The following is an 18,831-nucleotide window of genomic DNA, read 5'->3' on the forward strand; positions in this document are numbered from 1 at the left end:
CACACTGAATAGATGGTTCTCCATTTCCGTCAGGATGAAATTAAATTCCTCAGCAGGGTTTGTCATGAGCCACCTTTTTTTTTTTTTTTTTTTGAGACGGAGTCTCGCTCTGTCGCCCAGGCTGGAGTGCAGTGGCGCAGGTCTCGGCTCACTGCAAGCTCCGCCTCCCGGGTTCCCGCCATTCTCCTGCCTCAGCCTCCCGAGTAGCTGGGACTATAGGCGCCCGCCACCTCGCCCGGCTAGTTTTTTGTATTTTTTAGTAGAGACGGGGTTTCACCGCGTTAGCCAGGATGGTCTCGATCTCCTGACCTCGTGATCCGCCCGTCTCGGCCTCCCAAAGTGCTGGGATTACAGGCTTGAGCCACCGCGCCCAGCCATGAGCCATCTTTCTAACCTAATTCCCAGCCACGGGAGTTCTTCATCTAACCAATCTGAACCAACCCCTTTCTGCTTCCTTAGCCTGGGGCACTCTCACAGGTCTCTCCGGAGCTTCTCATGTCCTGTTGATGTTGTGTTATCTTGGAGCATTCTCCTACCTTTTTCCTTTTCTTTGCTGGGCCTGTCTTAACATTTTGCTTCTTCAAAGCTTTCTCCAGCTAAGTTAGATAATCTCCTCTAAAATGCCTTAACACCTCAACCCTTCACTCTAACAGTGAATTCAAAGTGGTGAGGGAGGGAGATCGGTACTAGGGTCTCCTTTACTCATCTAAGTTCAAGAAAACCATTCTACTTGGGTTTCTGAGGGCTGGCTGGGGCTGGGGCTGGAAGCTTTCCCCGAGGTCATGCTGGAGGCACGTGGAGGATGGGAGGCGAAAACGCTGGAGTGGAGAGAAGTTTGGAGAACTTTCTCTGAGACTGGAAGGGCTCTTCCATACAGAGACCTCCACTGATGGGTGCCTGGGAGATTGGAACTGGGAAGCTCAACTTAGAGTGTCTGAGCCCTTAAAGCTGAGCCTCATGAATTTCAGGGAAGCCCCAGACTTCAGGGAATACATGGCTTAGACGATGAGGAGTCTATTAGACTTGAACCAGAGTGAGATGAATGAAGCTCATACCACCCTTTCATGATTACTTGGCTGTCTGAAATTCTTGACCTTGAAACTTTTGAATGGACCTCGAGGAGTAGCATCACATATCTGAGGGGAATTTCCTCCGGAATCCATAGGTGGGAGCTCGGGGGACATAAAAGTCAGTTTAGAGAGAAATAAGAGAATATCCCCCTAGTGTTACAAACGACATCTCCAAAAAGTGTAGCCTAGTGGGCTAGGAATGATTGCCTTTCGTCCCTTTCTGATTTGGAATTGTTTCCCATAGGAACTGGATTTTATGCGTTTCCTTTCTTTCAGCCCCTCACACAAAGCTTGGCCGACTTTGGGCCCTGATAAATAGTCGTTGCATGATGTAGAATCTGTAAGCCTCGTTTTAGAAGGTTTCGTGTGGTAGATATTCCATTGACCACCTGAAAAACTTCATTTTGGTACCAGTAATTAGTAAACCAATAATTTACATCTAACTACAAAGTCGTTTTTAGAAGGTGCATATAAGTCCCCCAAACTGTCAGTTAATAGAGCACTGAGTGTAATCACTCGTATTTTGGTTGCGTAAAAATGGTTAGATTCGAATTTCTTATATTTGGTTTTAATTTCTGACATGCCAAAACCTGTTTATTCATGCCATTTGGCATAAATTCCTTCTGTCGTGTATTTTGTCATGTTAGTCAAATCTGGAGAGAATACTGTACATGTATTTTGCTTTAATCTGAAAACATTGGCAGAATTTGTTCAGACGTCGAAGGGCAGATCCGCTGATCCAATGACAAGGGTGTTCCTGGCATCCAGCAGGGCCCCTGTCGAGGCAGGGATCCCTGCGGGCGGATTGGGGTTCTGCATTGAGATGCACCGCGCAGCGCCGGCGATGGTGCCGCCCTGGGACGATCTGGCCTGCCAGGGCCTCTCTGCAGGCCGGGCGGGGCGGCAGCGCCGCGGGGCAGGAGGGGCGTGGGAGTGCTGGCAGAGGGTGCGCCAGAGACCGCTTTCCAGAGCGCGAACGCCCCGGTGGCTGCTGGGGAGCAGAGGGGCAGGCTCGGGCAGCTCCTCAGCTGTGTCGGCGATGATAAAACTTGAGAAATATCAAGGAGTGGCCTCTCCGCGTCCTCTGGGTCCAATCTGGTTTCAGGAGTGAAGTTGCTCCCGGGCAGGCAAGCCTGAGAGAGGCCAAAGACACTTAAAGACAAGCAGCGGCGAGAAAAGCACCTCCCGCGCCCCACACCTCAGCAGGTCTCGCTCTCGGCACCCTCCCGGCGCCCGCGTTCTCCTGGCCCTGCCCCGCATCCCGATGGCAGCCGCTGGGCCCCCGCGCTCCGTGCGCGAAGCCGTCTCCCGGCAGCTGCTGTTGACCCTCGTGGTGAGCCAGACCTCGCCGGATAGGGCTGGGATGGGGACTGGGTGGATCCGCTCTGGACGCTGCGCGGAGCTGGGGCCAAAGCGGGCCAAAACGTGACAACCGCGGCTCAGATCAATGCTGCGGGTCTGGTAGCCGCCCCAAGTTCGGGCCTGCAGGAGTGAGGAGAGAAAACGCGTGCTTGCGGGTCGACTCTGGACTCAGCTTTTTTGTTTTGAGACACCGCGTTCGATTGGTGGAATTCTGAGTCGCGCTCAGGCTTCGCTGCGCTCTGGCGGGCGCCGTCGCGGGTTGGGCAGGGGGTTGGGATTCACGCTCCTCCCCAGGTGGTGGAGCTGCTGGTGGTGGTTGGAGGGCGCCTTTGGGTGGAGAGAGAGGAAGAAAGCTTGTTGGTCAGTATTTTAGGATCCCTGAGAGCTCAAAGCACAGACGGGAAATGGGATTTAGGGGCTGCCCCCTCCCCCGCTCCGGGTCCCAGTTGACCTGGATGGGTTCGTTAGTGTGTGCAGCCGGGGCTGTGTCCCTGGGTCCCTTTGTGGGGCTGCCCCTGAGAAGCGAGTTTCTCGGTATCTCCCCTAAAGGGTATTCAGAAGCTCAGGCATGCGGTCCACCCCCGCCAGCCTCCCAACCGGGGGCGGGATGTGCCCGGGGCGCGAAGGTGTGGGAAGCCTGGGCCAGAATGGGGGTTGGGGTTGTGTTGTGTTTGGGGGATGCGGCCGAGGTGGGGAGACGGGTAGAGAGTGACAGTGGTGCGGGATGATGGATGCAGTGGGGTTGGGGAGTACTTGGAGGAATGAGCGATCAGAGCACAGCCTGGGGTTTCGAGTCTCCGGAAACCTGCCGCCCAGGACCAAATCCTCTAGGAGAGGAAGTTAGAGACAATGCTCTGAGAACACGGGAGACTTGAAGTGTTCGGAACTCTGGCGGCGCGGCTGCACGCGAAGCTTCAGGCTTCAACAGAGTTTCATTCCGCACACTCAGAAAGGATCCGCGGACCCGCGACTTCCCCGCATCCACGGATGTGCATGGGGTCCGATGGGAGCGAGGTGTATAGTATCCGCATCGGCAGTGAGTTGAATCTGGTCTCGCGGATTCTTACTGCTTCCCGGCCCTCCACCCTGGCAAGTGGGAGTGGGTCTAAGGGTTGTCCTCCCTTTAGGTCAGCGAGATATGAATATGGGATTGGTAGTTATGATCTACGATATGTTTATGCAGAAGGAATTGGACAAATAAGCGCATCTATTTGCCCGGGAACTGTTCCGACAAAGTATCTGAGCTTATGAAATGACTACACATGCAAACTGCTCGCAAAATGTGTTCTTTTGTAACATATTTAAAAGCTTTTTCAGCTTTTCAGTTTACAAGCATGCATTTGGGGTTTTGTGTTTCCTTTACAAAGGGATTGAGGATGGGGAACGAAACTGCGCGTGCTACTCTCAGATTTTCTCGCATTCGCTCATGGCTTCTGGAGGCCATAGAAGACCAGGAGATGTCCTGGCAAGGCATGGGTGGGGGTGTCGGGCTGTGGCAAGGAAGAAGGTGCGTGTAAATCTAAATGGAGAAAGCTTCAGCTTTGATCTAGGACATACTGGTTTAAGATTAAAAAAAATAATAATTCCATTGAGTTTAGATTAAATGCTATATCTGGAGACTTAAATATCCGAAAGTGTACATAAAATGACAGTTGCTTTAATCTGCAATTGTCAATTTACAAACACTTGCAATTTCGGACCGAATGGGTAAATTAACACTTCTCTTGACCATCTCATGTCTGTATTTCCTTCCTTTTGACTCATACGACTCTCAACTTTTCACTATAATATTAATGACATAGCATTTTAGAAACACTTTTCATTTTATAGAGACTTTAATGGGTATCTTTAAACCATTATTTATCTTTAAAACATTGCTTGTTCTAAGGAGACAGCTTTTCAAAGCAAGTCTTTAACAAGAATCTGAGACTTGTTAAATTTTAGTCTTCCCAGTAAGCAGCCCAACAGGTTGAGGAATTTTCCCATTCTGCACTTTTCCTGTATCTCTTTTCCACCCTGTGCCCCACCACACTCTGAAGTGTAAATACGATTTCTAATAATCACACGCACAAAGAAAAAAATGAGAGGGGAATACTAAAAGAGAAGTATATCAGAGCATCTCACTATTGTTAAGTTTTTGATTGCCTCAGAAAGTGTATTTTCTTCTTAATGTAACCAGAATTGTTAGGGATGGCGGAAACTAATTTTCATGAGATCAGTTGTCTTCTGCCTGTGACAAATAATACGATTCTTTTAAAAATATGTGTTGATACTGTTACGAAATCCACTTTAAGAATTATGTTATCTATTATACATTATAAATGGCACGTACTTGGACACAGCTAATCCATCGTTTTGTTAAATGGGCTCCTTTTCTAAAGGAACTAAAATAGTTGAAACATTTGAAATAACTCCCCTCAAATCTGTACTTTTCCTCTTTGGAGTATATGAACTCTGCCTGCAACCTATGTTGATAAATAGGCATCCAAATTTTTATATTTTATAGGGTTAATGTGAATAATGTGAGTCCTTACCAGAAAAACTTGTGTGATTGTTTTGCTCTTGATAATAGTTGATATATTCATCATTTTAAAATAAAAGGGAGTATAGTAATTTCTAAAGACTTTTACATTCATGAAAAGAAGATTATGGCAAGTAAAGGAAGTAGATGAAAACTAGTTTTAAAACTGCAAGCTTAAAAAAGTCAAAATTGTAGTATATATATATTTAGATTGATGCTTTATATCTAAATATTTATTAGATATTTAGATCAGCTGCCTTATTAAAAGGAGATTGTTGATGTTCCTATTGAGATACAGCTAGATACGGAAGCACGTTCTGAATAAATAAATGTAAACTCATGCACATTTTTTGGTCCTGTTGTAATTCCCATGTGGCAGTCCTGTTCCATAGATGGTATCTGTGGTGACCTGTAGTTAATCATACTTTCCATTGAAAGTATGATAGCTGGAATTCCCATCTTACAATGAGTTTGGATAGAAATAAATTTATTATACTCATCTAAGTACTGAGAATGCAGAGCAGTAAATCTTACAATTTACTTTTTGAAGTGGTAAGAACTGGAAAGGTAATATTTCCGTTCTGAAGAAGACTTATGGCCACAGGAGAGATGAAGAGTTTAAAATTCTGTAATTATTGTGTTCAACCCAGAAGATCCTCTTCACATTTAAGACATACCATAAATTTCCATTCTTTTTCTTCTTTCTCTACTGAAGCAGGGTGTCATTTTAGAAAGCCTACTTTGTGTATTTACTATAAAATTAAACACTAGCATAAAAGTGAAACAACTGCAGACAACACCTTTAATTTTCATTCTCTCTTTGGCATTAAATTTTTCAATCAGGATTTAGTGATTTGTCTGATAAGCTTTCTATCATGCAATTAATACAATTTGCTTAGCACTGTAAAATGCAACAAACCAATTTATTTTGCTTAGGCTGCATGCAGTAGGTAATACTTTACATTATCATTTTTAAGCTTAGTTTTTTATATTTTAATTTAAAATATGGGCACTCCTGTATACAGAAGTTATTTTTATTATAAAATAACTTTAAAGGTCATTAGTTCATCATCGTTAATATACTAGTGTCTTTACATTTTTTACTTTATTTTATTTTCAATAATGCATCCAAACCTCACAAAAACATAATCTCAATTGAATTCATAGTTTCAAGAAACATACTATAACTGAAGTCTATATTGAATATTATCCCTTTCAAAACTTGTATTAATGAATTAACTGTACATTCTTTCTAATAATGTCCTATGTGGCAATGAAAATGAATGAACTACTGCTATATAGTTAGTAACTTTGAAAATATTAGTAATGTTCCATTTCTTAACCTTGAATGTGAGTACCCTAATGTTCATTTTATTATTTATTAAAACACGCACGTATGCTATATGGAATCTTTGGTATTTATAATATATTTTAGGAAGAACATTTTTAAAAAAGGAAAGAAATGAGCAGTAGAGGGTATGAACTAAACCAAACCTCTTGAGTATAGAGAAACCCTGCTCTAATTGATCAAGTAAAAACAGAAAAGTCATAGATAAAACAATATAAGAAATGAAAAGGAGGTACAGTTTTGGAGAGAACAAATGTTAAAAGTAAAATAATAATATTAATAGATAATTCCAATTAATTTGAAAATACAGACAAAACAGACAACTTCTTACAAAATACACATAACCAACATTGACTTGAGTAGGTATATAAAATCTAAATAGACCTATAACCATTAAATAAACTAAATTAGAAGCCAGAGAGCTCCACACACACTTCTTTAGATCCACCAGGCCCAGGCTTATGACAAGTTAATTCTTTCAAAATTATATGGAACAGAGAGTCTGTACTTTCTGTAAATTGTTTCAAACAACAGAAAAATACAGTACTCTTCTTAACTCATTTTATGAGGATTGTATGAAGTTGAAAAATAGTAGCCTGATCTTACTTACAAATATGTGAAATGTTGAGATAAGTTGAAAGCAAACCAATATATTTGTAAGCATAAATATATTATGTTCCTGTAAGGCTTATCTCAGGAAAGGAAGCATGGTTTCACATTAGAACATCTATTACTGTATTTTAACATAGTATCAATGGAGAAAATGTATCAACAGAGAAAAACTGATTATTTCAAAATAAGTGGAAACAGTTCATTTTAAAAGAATTCATATAATTCATAGTACATTCAGAATATAGACAATGAACTTTTTTTTTTTGAGATGGAGTATCACTTTGTCACCCAGGCTGGAGTGCAATGGCATGATCTTGACTCACTGCAACCTCTGCCTCGCAGGTTCAAGTGATTCTCCTGCCTTAGCTTCCTAAGTAGCTGAGATTACAGGCTCGCGCCACCATGCCCAGCTAATTTTTGTATTTTTAGTAGAGATGGAGTTTCACCATGTTAGTCAAGCTGGTCTCGAACTCCTGACCTCATGATCTGCCTGCCTCGGCCTTCCAGCGTGCTGGGATTATAGGTGTGAGCCACTGCACCTGGCCAAGAGTGAACTCTCTTAATGTAATGAAACATATCTAAGAAAAATGAATGAATGAATGAATGAATGTTATAAGGAAAAAAGAAAAAGACTCATAATTAATGGCAAAATTATAAAAAATATTCTCTTTAAGTTAGAAACAAAACAAATCCGTAATGGTCAGTATAGGTGTTTCTATTCAGCATTCCAGAAGAGGTCCTAACAAGCATATCAGATAAAAATTAGCAATAATGAAAGACTTGTAGGATTAAAAGAAAATACACCTAATTGTCATTTTGCCAGCAACAGGATTAACTACATAGAAAATCCAACACTATCTATTGACAGATACTAGAACTAATAAAAGTAAGCAAGTTTCATGAATATAAGCTTAATATTTTTACGTGATTGTATATATTATCAAGGGACAACTAAAAATATGTTAAGAGGAATCCTATTCATACAACAAATCAATGTATCTAAGATAAATGTAGCAAAAAATGTGAAAGACCTTTATAGCAAAAATTACAAAGCTTTATTGAAAAGCAAACATAATTCGGCTGAGTGCAGTGGCTCGTGCCTGTAATCCCAGCACTTTGGGAGGCTAAGGCAGGCGGATCACGAGGTCAGGATTTCGAGACCAGCCTGGCCAACATGGTGAAATCCCATCTCTAATAAAAATACAAAAATTAGCCGGGCATGGTGGTGCGCACCTGTAATCCCAGCTACTCAGGAGGCTGAGGCAGGAGAACTGCTTGAACCCCGGGGCAGACGTTGTAGTGAGCCGAGATCACGCCACTGCACTCCAGTCTGGGCGACAGAGCGAGACTCCCTCTCAAAGTGGGGGGGAGGTGGGGAGCAGCAAAAAGGAAACATAATTCATAAGTAATTGAGAATGAATCATGTTCATGGATGGAAAGTCTCAAGAGCCCTAAATATCAAATCCTCTTTAAATTAACATTTAAAAGAAATGGAATGTCATCAACATCCTAAAAGAAATTTTTACAGAACTTGGGCAGCTGATCATAAAATTGTTTTGAGAGTCAAAGTCTAAAAAGAGCAAAAATACTACTTTAAAAAAGAAGATTGAGCAATGGGGACTTTGAAATTTTTGAGTATCTGGTATACATAAAATTTTAATAAAGATGTGTCAAATAGAAAAACAAAATTGAAGCACTCTGTTTATCAAAAGATTTCGTAATAAAAAGTAAAAAGCAAACTATGTAAAGCTATAAGAAAAAAATAAATTTAAAAAATGCAAACTTAAGTGATTAAAGGAGAAGAATAGACAATTTACAGAAAATAAATGGCAAATAAACACAAGACAATACAGTCAATCTCACTGAAAATTAATACAATGCAAATTACAGCAGCCGTTAGGTTGCCAACATGGAAGAAGTCATAAAATTATTTGTAAGGGAGCATATGGGAAATAGAGAGATTTAATATGCTGGGGGCATTAATAGAAATTGATATTAGTACTTTGGAGAGCAACTTGGCAATAGCTAATAAAATTGAAGATGTTCATGTATGGCACAGTAATTTCCGCTGTAGGCAGTGCTGCTCACATAGCATCATTTGTAATAGAAGAAATGAAAAACAATCTAAATAACCATCAATAGAAAAATGACTAATAATAAACTGTGGTACATTTATGGAAAAATCTCAAACATACTGTTGGGTGAAAAAAGCAAATGGCAAAGGGGTGCATATAAACACATACTACCCAATACCAGCTTATATTTTATAGGCCCAAGCATATACTATATAATAAAAGTATAAAATCCTACTGAGGAAGTGTAAATTCTAACTTCTGAAAAAACTATTCCCTGGAGAAGAGTTGGAAATATAATAGAGCATAAGACTTTAGCCACTTCTGTAAATTTTGATTAAAAAATGGAGCAAAAATTGCAAAATATTCATTTTTTTTAAAGATCTAGATGGACACAGAGCATTTATTATGTTCTAATTGATTTAAATATTTCAGTTAGCTGAAATATTTTGAAAAGAGATGTGAATAAGTATATATTGGGCGTAGCGTTTTTTAGGATTCAAAAATAGCAACCATAGAGTTACAATATATTTCAGCCAATGGGTGGTTTGTTGAAGGAAACCATTTTTCATCCCAAGGTGGCAACTATATGCTTAAGGAAAATATTAAATTAAGCATATGTATGATTTTTTTTTTAAAGGGCAAACAACTTATTACTTCATTGTCCCAGTTTGCAATCTGGTTAGGATTTTCTGAAAATGATTTTTTGGCTTATTATATCTAAATTAAACAGCATTGTTACGTGTTGGCCCTATTTGTCCATATTTTTGAGATATTTTATTTATTCTGACTAATTCAAGTGAGGGTAAGGTGAATCTTTGAGAAGTACAATAATTTTAGATCACGTATTAGAATAATTTTGATAATGTATATATTTGTATATAGATATATTTACAGTTATGTTATGTTACTATGAGTTAAAATCATTTAATTTGTGCAGAAATCTGTTTTATATTTGATTATATCAGAAATAAAATACTTCTTTGTGGTTATTATGGCATTTTATTGTGCTGAAATTACTTCTGTGAATTTATAAATTTGACAAGGCCTTTCACTACCAATTTGTAGAAGTAACTGGAAGAGTCAGTTTTTGATCAACGTCAGTGCCCTTTTTTGTTTTAAACTGCATTATTGAGATATAATTTACATTTGTAAAATTCACCTTTGTTAAGTGTACAATTCAGTGAATTTTAGTAAATTTGAAGAATGTGCAATCATTACTATAATCTGATTTTAGAAGTTTTTCATCACCTTAAAAATAAGCCTCATGCCCATTTACAAGCACTTCCCATGGAAATTTACTTTGTTCCTGCATATTTACCTATTGTGGACATTTTATGTAAATGAAATCATATAGTATGTGTTGTTTTGTGTCTAGTTTCTTTGACTGAGTATGTTTTGCAGGTTTATCCTTGTTGTAGCATGCATAGTACTTAACAAAGTAAATTTCATTGTATGAATTGTTTTCACTTTTTGCCTGTTGTGAATAATGGTATGTACTGTGAATATTCATGACAAGTTTTTGTGTGGACATAGGCTTTTATTTCATTTAGGAAGAGTGGAATTGATGGATTATTTAAGTTTATGTTTAACTTTTTGAGAAATTGCAAAACTATTTTCCAAAGTGTCTGCACCACTTTACATTTCCTCCAGCAATGTATAGAGGTTTCAGTTTCTCGACATCCTCACCAATACTTGTTATTTTCTGTCATATTTATTTTAGTTATCCTAGCAAGTAGGTATTGCATTGTGATTTAGATAACCATTTCCCTAAAACCTAACGATGTTGGGCATCTTTTCATCTACTTTTTGGCCATTTTAATATCTTTTTTGGGATAATACCTATTCCAATCCTTTGCCCATTTTTCTGTGTTATTTGCCTTTTTATTATTGAGTTGCAGGAATTCTCTAAATACTTTTGATACCAGTCCTTTATTGGTTTGAAACCATTTTCTTCTATCCCATGAGTTATATTTTTCACTTTTGTAAAGAAAGTGGTATTTTTCTGGAGAGCAGAAGTTTTTACTTTGAATAAGTATTATTTAACAACTTTTCTTTATCACTGTGTTTTTGGTGTTGTATATAATAAATCATTTCCTAACCCAACATCATAAAGATTTGTTCTCAAGTTTACCTCTAAATAATAATTGTTTCTGGCATTTAAGTTCTATTCCATTCATCTATATATTTATTCTATTGCTAGTACCACTCTGTTTTGATTATTGTAGCTTTGTAGCAAGTTTTGAAATTGGTAAATATGTCTTTCAATTTTTTTTTGTTTTTCAATTTTATTTGGGTACCTTGTATTTCTATAAAGACTAATTTTCAATTTATTCAAAAAAGTTATCTGGGATTTTTATAGAGATTGTATTGAATCTGTAAATTAATTTTGGGAATGTGTATTCTGATCCATGAAGATGGGGTAGCTCTCTATTTATCTAGGTCTTTAAAAATTTCCTTCAGCACTGTTTTATGGTTTTCAGTGTATAATATTTTATTTCTTTGATGACCTTTATTCCTAAGTATTTTATTCTTCTTAATACTCTACAAATCAATTTTCTTGCGTAGTTTTCAAATTTTTCAATGCTAGTGTACAGGAATGTAGTCACATGTTCATCTTGTATCCAGTAGCCTTACTGAACTCATTTATTTAGACAGTTTTTTAGTGGATTCCTAGGATTTTCTATCTACAAATTTATGTCATCTGTGAATAGAAACAATTTTACCTTTTCCTTTCCAATTTGGATGACTTTGATTTTATTTTCTTGTGTAATTTTCCTGGCTAGAAGCTCCAGTATAATGTTAAATAGAAGCATGGTGAAACCCCATCCCTACTAAAACTATAAAAATTAGCTGCTCATGGTGGTGGGTGCCTGTAATCCCAGCTACTTGGGAGGCTGAGGCGGGAGAATTGCTTGAAGCCGGGAGGTGGAGGGTGCCGTGAGCTGAGAGCATGCCATTGCACTCCAGCCTAGGCGATAGAGCGAGACTCAGTCACAAAAATAAATAATAAAATAAATATAAACAAAGAAGCAGTTAGAGCAGAGCAGACATCATTGTCTTATTCCTGATGCTAGAAGAAATAATTCAATCTTTCTCCTTTAAATATGAAGTTAGTTGTTGTTTGCCATAAATGAACTTTATCATATTGAGCAAGTCCCTTTCTATTCCTAGTTTGCTGGGGGTTTATTATAAATGGGTGTTGGACTTTGTCAGTTGCTTGTTTTACATCTATTTATATGATTAGGTTTTTTTAATCTTTATTTTCTACTGTATTAATGTGACCTTTTAAATTCTAGATCTTCAGTCTTGCTGGTGAAGCCTGCAAAAAGGTGATACTTAATGTACCTTCTAAACTAGAGGCAGACAAAATAATTGGCAGAGGTGAGACATTTTAAAAGTCTGTTTACAGCAGAAACGTAGTTTACATAGCCTGGAAAGAGCATGATATAATACCTTTGCCTTTTGGAGATAGCCTGAATCTACTAACAAGGGATGTCCCTCCAGGGAGTAAACCAGAAGTTATCATTCTGTTAAAAATGTGAAGATGAGAGAAATATGTCATCAGTCCTGAAGATGTTTATTTTATTTTTTTGCTAAATGTTTCCACCTGTGACAGATTTAAATTAATGTGAAAACACGACTCATGGACTGAGCAAATGAATCCTTTGAGAGGTTGTTACTTATATGAGTAGTAATTTATCCATTTGCTTTCTGTTAAGACAAATAGTTGAAGAATGGGATGGATGACAGGTACATTTTGATGTTTATATGCATTTTATTACCCGTTACTAGAGGCCAGAAATCCCAGGGAAGAAAGACTCAATGTGGAATTTCAGTGTGGGGCCTTGGAAAGCTTGGAACACACAGAGTATCGTGGGCCTCCAGGGGAAATTGTGTACAGAAAAGTGCCAGTGGGAAGAAAAATTCGGAGATCAGACTTTTCTTATGTGACTCTTTACCAAACTCATACACTCCATCACTCTTTGGCTCATGACTTCTCACTAAATATAGGTGTATCTTAAACCCTCAGATTGTATTGTTAGGGAAACTCTTCTATATGTTTATTCAGGTGTGTTGGGGGCATGTAGCTAAGTTTTGTCATGATTATAACATGCCCACATCTTTAACTGGAAGGTCATTTTCATAAGTCTATTAGAAGCATATAAAGGTTTAAAACTTTATTTAATAAAAGGTTTATTTAATAGAAATATACAGTCGATAATTATTTTTTAACTGAAAGAAAATGATTATTTTTTAAGTAATGTAAAAAACAGGTTTAGATATCTGGTAAATGCAAAATGATTGGCTGATTTTATCCCACTTCATGGTTTTTAAATAGATTATATAAATTATTTTAACACATTTTTTCTTCTCATGTGTTTCCACCTTATAACTTGGAAATTTTTACTTGCAGTTAATTTGGAAGAGTGCTTCAGATCTGCAGACCTCATCCAGTCAAGTGATCCTGATTTCAGAGTTCTAAGTGATGGGTCAGTGTACACAGCCCGGGCTGTTGTACTGTCTGATGAGAAAAGATCATTTACCGTATGGCTTTCTGACAAAAGGAAACAGACACAGAAAGAGGTTACTGTGCTGCTAGAACATCAGAAGAAGGTATTTAAAGTACATTAAATATTTTCAGGCATTTTTTTCATTAAAATACTCTCATTAAAAATTGCAAAGAGAAACAAGGATAAATAGGGTATTTTCCCCTTTTGTTTTCATTTTGTTTCCTTTCCTTTCACTTCGCTTCCATTTTCTTACCGTTTTCCTTCCCTTCCATTTTTTTACCCTGTCCCTTTCATTCCCTCCCTTTTTCTTCTCCTTTCCTTCCCCTTCTCTTTCCCCTTCCCTTTCTTCCCTCCCTGTCACCTTCCCTCTCTCCCTTTTTCTATCTTTCTCTCTACCTCTCACTCTCTTGTCTCTCCCTCTCTCTCTTTCTTAACACTTGTTGAATTCTGGTTTTGGTTTTACTTTATTAAACCTAAATTATTTCTCCTCTGTGAGGGCTTCTTCTACCTCTAAATTCTAACTATTGTCTTTTGTGCACTGGTGTCGGTTTGATTATCCCTCTGTTATAGAATTCAGAATTTTTTTAATGCAAAGCCTTTACAGTGAGGAATGCCATTATGTAAGTAGTCACAAAATGATGAAAGGTTTAGACTGGATTACACCTAATCTGTGTTAACTGTATCAACAATAAAGCTAATTTAAGTTACAGCTTAGCACTTTGCTAAATGTTTAATGCAATTATTTATTAATTAATTCTCATGAAATAAAATACCTCCCTTGTTGCATCATGAAATGAGATGGACATCACTAAAATGTCTAATAGAACTTTCTCCCGTGATAGAGACGTGCACTGTCCGCACTGTTTGATATGGTAGCTCAATATTAATGGCTACTCTGCGCTTGGCATGTGGCTAGTGTAACCGAAGGATAGAGCTTCTTATGTTATTTAATGCCACTTAATTTAAATTTAAATAATCACATGACTTATGGTGGTCAAGGGCTACCGTATCGGACAGTGTAGATAGAGCACTGTGGCAGTGAAGGACATACATTTTCTTTCTCTGACCTAAGGGCATGAGCTTTTAACTAAAAGAACAGGTAAGTGCTATCTGGAGATTGTTGTAGAGAGAATGTGTTCTATATCTCTATTTGGGACAAAGCAAGAAGAGCTAAGCATATAATGGTGATTTTCCTAACATGAAAGTATAGTCAGTGTTAGAATGGTGTACAAAAAGAAATTCTCTGTTTCTTGAAACCTATAAAACCTGGATATATTCTTTCTCACCCTCCTAATGCAGAAAGACTTTATTAACTGGTCTAACTTCAGCGTGGAAATGCCTGAAATTGAACCTCTAAAGAAGGATTAGGTTTATGAGCTGTCCACTATTTTACATAAAGTAGACTGTGATGCTTTTGTTTATTTATGTATTTGTTTCTCTCTAAATTCAGGTATTGAAGACAAGACACACTAGAGAAACTGTTCTCAGGCGTGCCAAGAGGAGATGGGCACCTATTCCTTGCTCTATGCAAGAGAATTCCTTGGGCCCTTTCCCTTTGTTTCTTCAACAAGTAGGTTTACATCTTTTCTGGTTAGGATTGCTTTAATTCTAAGAGTCTGTTTCATTGAGATTTAATACCTCTTTAAACATATAAAAATAAACAGATCTGATTAAAGATGTTCATGAGGTGTAACAAAAGTAAAATGAGAAATAAAATCACTAAAAACCTAATAATAGGTTTTCCACTGAGAAAGGCTCTAAAGCCATTGAGTGATCTCTATTTGTTTATTCATTCATTTAGCAGGGAGTTACTGAGCACTTACTATATCCTGTGGGAGGTACTGCTCTAGGTCCTAAAGATAGAAGTAAATTTAGTCATGGCCCTTGCTCTCATGTGGTTTACTGGCCTTGTGAAGGAGACAAAAGTAGGATAATAATTACAGCGTTTAGTGATGAGTGCTATATTCTAATATAGATCTGTTTGGTGATTTGGTAACAAATGAGATGAATATTAAACCCTGAGGTGAGGTGGTAAAAAACAAGAGAAGGCTTAGAGAAGGAGACAACTGAGTTGAGTCCTGAAGAATGGAAAATTTTTCTACAGGTGAATAACTGTAGAAGAAAAGGGAAGTACAGAAGTGAGAGCTCCTTAGAGGAGCTCTGAGTGGCTTAGGCTTCCGAGTTGTGATGGAATGGAGCAGGTAGATGAGGCTGAAGAAGGAGGTAGGGGTCAAACCACTATGGACTATGTGCGTTCTACTAGTAAGTTTAACTTTATCTTAATAACAAGGAGAAATTCTTAAGCAGATTACTGACATGGTCAGGTTTACTTTTCTCATTAAGATCCAAGTGGAACATGCACAACTGAAACCATTACTGAAGTAGGGCTATGGCCTTCTGCTTGCCTTTTTCCCCTTAAATTTCCAATAGTGTACTTGATATTTAATACTAATGGTGTAACCTGTGTACTAATTGTTTCAGTTTTTAACTATCCTTCCACAGTCATTCACACTTATTTTTTATTCTACCCTAGTGCTAGACATTTGTTTATTCTCCATGAATATTATAACTTGAACACTGATGAAGCATATTAAGAAATGATTTCTAATTGCCAAAGCTGTGCCAATCATAGCTAGTTTTACCCTTTGCTTTGCAAAACCAGTCACCATCTTACTCCTCATTTCCTTGACATATTTACATTTGACATAGCTGACCTTTCCCTCCTTTTGGAAGTATTTCTTTATTTGGCTCCTAGGACACCATTCATCTAGTTTTCCACTTACTTCGTTGATAACTCCTTAGTAGGTTTGGTTGGATCTTCCTCATCCATCCTCCCAGCCCGCTGTCCCAGTCTCTAAAATTTGGAGAGCTCCAGGGCTCAGTCAATGAATCTTATCTCTTGTTTCTTGATATTTACTCTCTCAGTGATCTCATCAGATCTCCTAACTCTTAAGTACTATTTATACACTGAATACTTAAAACTTTGCATTTCCAGTCCAAACTATCTTTGCATATCCAGTCCAAAAAATGCTTGTTATTTCTCCTAGAAACAGCCATCTCAATTAGCAGAGTTCAATCCTTCTAACTCTCTGGGCATTGGAGTCTGATTCATAAGGTTTAAGCTGCAGAAAACATAGTTCTGTCTAAGTTCTTAACAGATAAGGATTTATTACCATTTATTAAAGAGTTTACAGAATTGTCCAGAGGGCTGAAGAAACAAACTTTAGGTTGAACTTTCAGGAACAAATCCTCAAGCTAGCTACACTACAGAATCTACAACCAAGGGACATATTGCCTTCTCCATGATAGAGAAGACATTATTTCAAGAACCAAAGTGCCACTGGCACAGTGAGGAAAACACCATAGCCATATTCCTCCTCATGCAACTTCAGAACAGTCTCTGAACTGTGCCAACCAGCATCAGTGAAAAGACTGATCTGTATCTTATTTTGTAACACAAAGTTGGCGAATATCTAGTAGTACATATGCTATTGCAGAAAAGGAAGGAAAGAAAGAAGAAAGGGAGGGAGAGAGGGAGTGAGGGAGGGAGGGAGGGATGGAGAGAGAGAGGGAGGAGGGAAGGAAGGAAAGAAGGAAGGAAGGAAAACAAACACATCTGAACTGAGATGTCAGAAAAAAATAGCAGAAGTAGCAAAAATGAGACACCTGCCTACCTCAAAAAAAGAAAGAAAGAAAGAAATGCAAACTGTGATGCCAGCAAAAATAACAGAAGCAGCAAAAATGAGACACTGCCTACACATCTGACCATCCATGTTTAAATCCAGAACTCTGGTTTCAAGAGATTCTGCAAAATTTGGGGATTTTGGTTTATTTTTGTTTGAACATTTCTAGCATCTGCACTATGAGAAGGCACTGTAGAAGGAAAATGAAACAGATATTGAGCTTCAACTTAGCCTATATGTCTATTCTTCTCATAGTTATTTGATTTCTGTATTATACAGTATTGGCAAAGGTACATTTTACTGAAATCCCAAATAATAGTGGCTTAAGCAAGACAGAAGTTTATTCCTTTCTTGTAAAAGTGTGATCTGGTAAAAAGGCTCTAATTTGAGAAAACACCAAGGACCCAGGTTTCTTTACTTTTTAGCTTGGCTGTCCCTGCAGGTTCCAGATGACTCAACTCTGTGTCCAACAGGGAGAAGACACTCTGTCACCTTCTAGAGCACAAATGGATTTTGCACATATCATTTTTGTTCGTGTTCCCTTGACCCGACCTTTGCATGTGGCTCTAACTAATTGCAAGGGTGACTGAGAAATCCTTTCTTCTGGGCAACCCTCTGATCACTACAAATTGGAATACTAAGGAAGATGGGAAGAATAGATATTAAGAGATACTAGCACCCTCCAACATAGCATCCTTGATTTCCATCTTTATACCACACATCCAATCCATCAACAAATTTTGATGACTGTACCTTTAAATTATGTCCAGAATCTAACCACTTCTCACCACCCCATGGCTCTCATGTTAGTCTAACTAACTACAGTCTCTCTCTGGGTTTTTGCAGTAACGTCCTCAGTGGTCTACCTGCTTTTTCCCTTACCCATCCAACCACATCTAGTCATGCTTGACAAAACAGCAGGTATTACCTTTAAGGATATAAATCAGATGATGTTACTCTTGTCTAAATTCTCCAGTGGTTTTCCATTTGACTCCAAGGATAAGGCAGCATCCTCGAATTCTCCAATGTGATGTGGCCCCTATTACCTCACTACCTCTTTATCTGCTACTTCTTTTTTCCATGCTCTTTCTATTCCAATCACAGTGACTTTCTTGCTACTCCTTGAACATGCTAGGCAAAACCCCAGCCTGTTCCCTTGCACTTCCTATTTTCTCTGCCAGAAAGATCCTTCCCTGTTTATCTTCATAGCTTATTCTTTTAATTTTTGTCAGTTTTCTTCCTAAGGTACATTCCAATTGGGATTCCCTTCTTCATATGAGAATCCCTGTTTGCCTTACCCTTGCCAACAATGGTTATTACTGTTCTTTTCTACCTTTTCTATTGAAATTGTCTGTTTAAAATGAAAAGATACATCGGCTGCATTTAAAAAAATTATAACTGAATTTAGTTTTAATTGTTTTCATACTTTTTTTCCACTTTTAGGTTGAATCTGATGCAGCACAGAACTATACTGTCTTCTACTCAATAAGTGGACGTGGAGTTGATCAAGAACCTTTAAATTTGTTTTATATAGAAAGAGACACTGGAAATCTATTTTGCACTCAGCCTGTGGATCGTGAAGAATATGATGTTTTTGATGTAGGACTTTTATTGATATGCCTAACTTTAAATTATTAAACTATGTTTCT

At 38.1% G+C, this 18,831-nt stretch overlaps 1 protein-coding gene across 2 annotated transcripts in view; it reads left to right on the forward strand.

Annotated features, from left to right (window-relative positions):
- The first annotated feature begins 2,047 nt into the window (after positions 1-2,047).
- The window catches only part of DSC3 (desmocollin 3), a 52,704-nt gene continuing 35,920 nt past the window's right edge, over positions 2,048-18,831 (forward strand). For both annotated transcript variants that reach the window (XM_007974378.3, XM_073006410.1), the window contains exons 1-5: positions 2,048-2,403; positions 12,285-12,369; positions 13,403-13,602; positions 14,950-15,069; positions 18,626-18,781. In XM_007974378.3, coding sequence (XP_007972569.3) covers positions 2,335-2,403; positions 12,285-12,369; positions 13,403-13,602; positions 14,950-15,069; positions 18,626-18,781 — 630 coding nt within the window. In that variant the 5' untranslated portion in view covers positions 2,048-2,334. The remainder of the gene's footprint in view (positions 2,404-12,284; positions 12,370-13,402; positions 13,603-14,949; positions 15,070-18,625; positions 18,782-18,831) is intronic.

Source organism: Chlorocebus sabaeus, chromosome 18 (genome assembly GCF_047675955.1).
Source record: "Chlorocebus sabaeus isolate Y175 chromosome 18, mChlSab1.0.hap1, whole genome shotgun sequence".
NCBI lineage: Eukaryota > Metazoa > Chordata > Mammalia > Primates > Cercopithecidae > Chlorocebus > Chlorocebus sabaeus.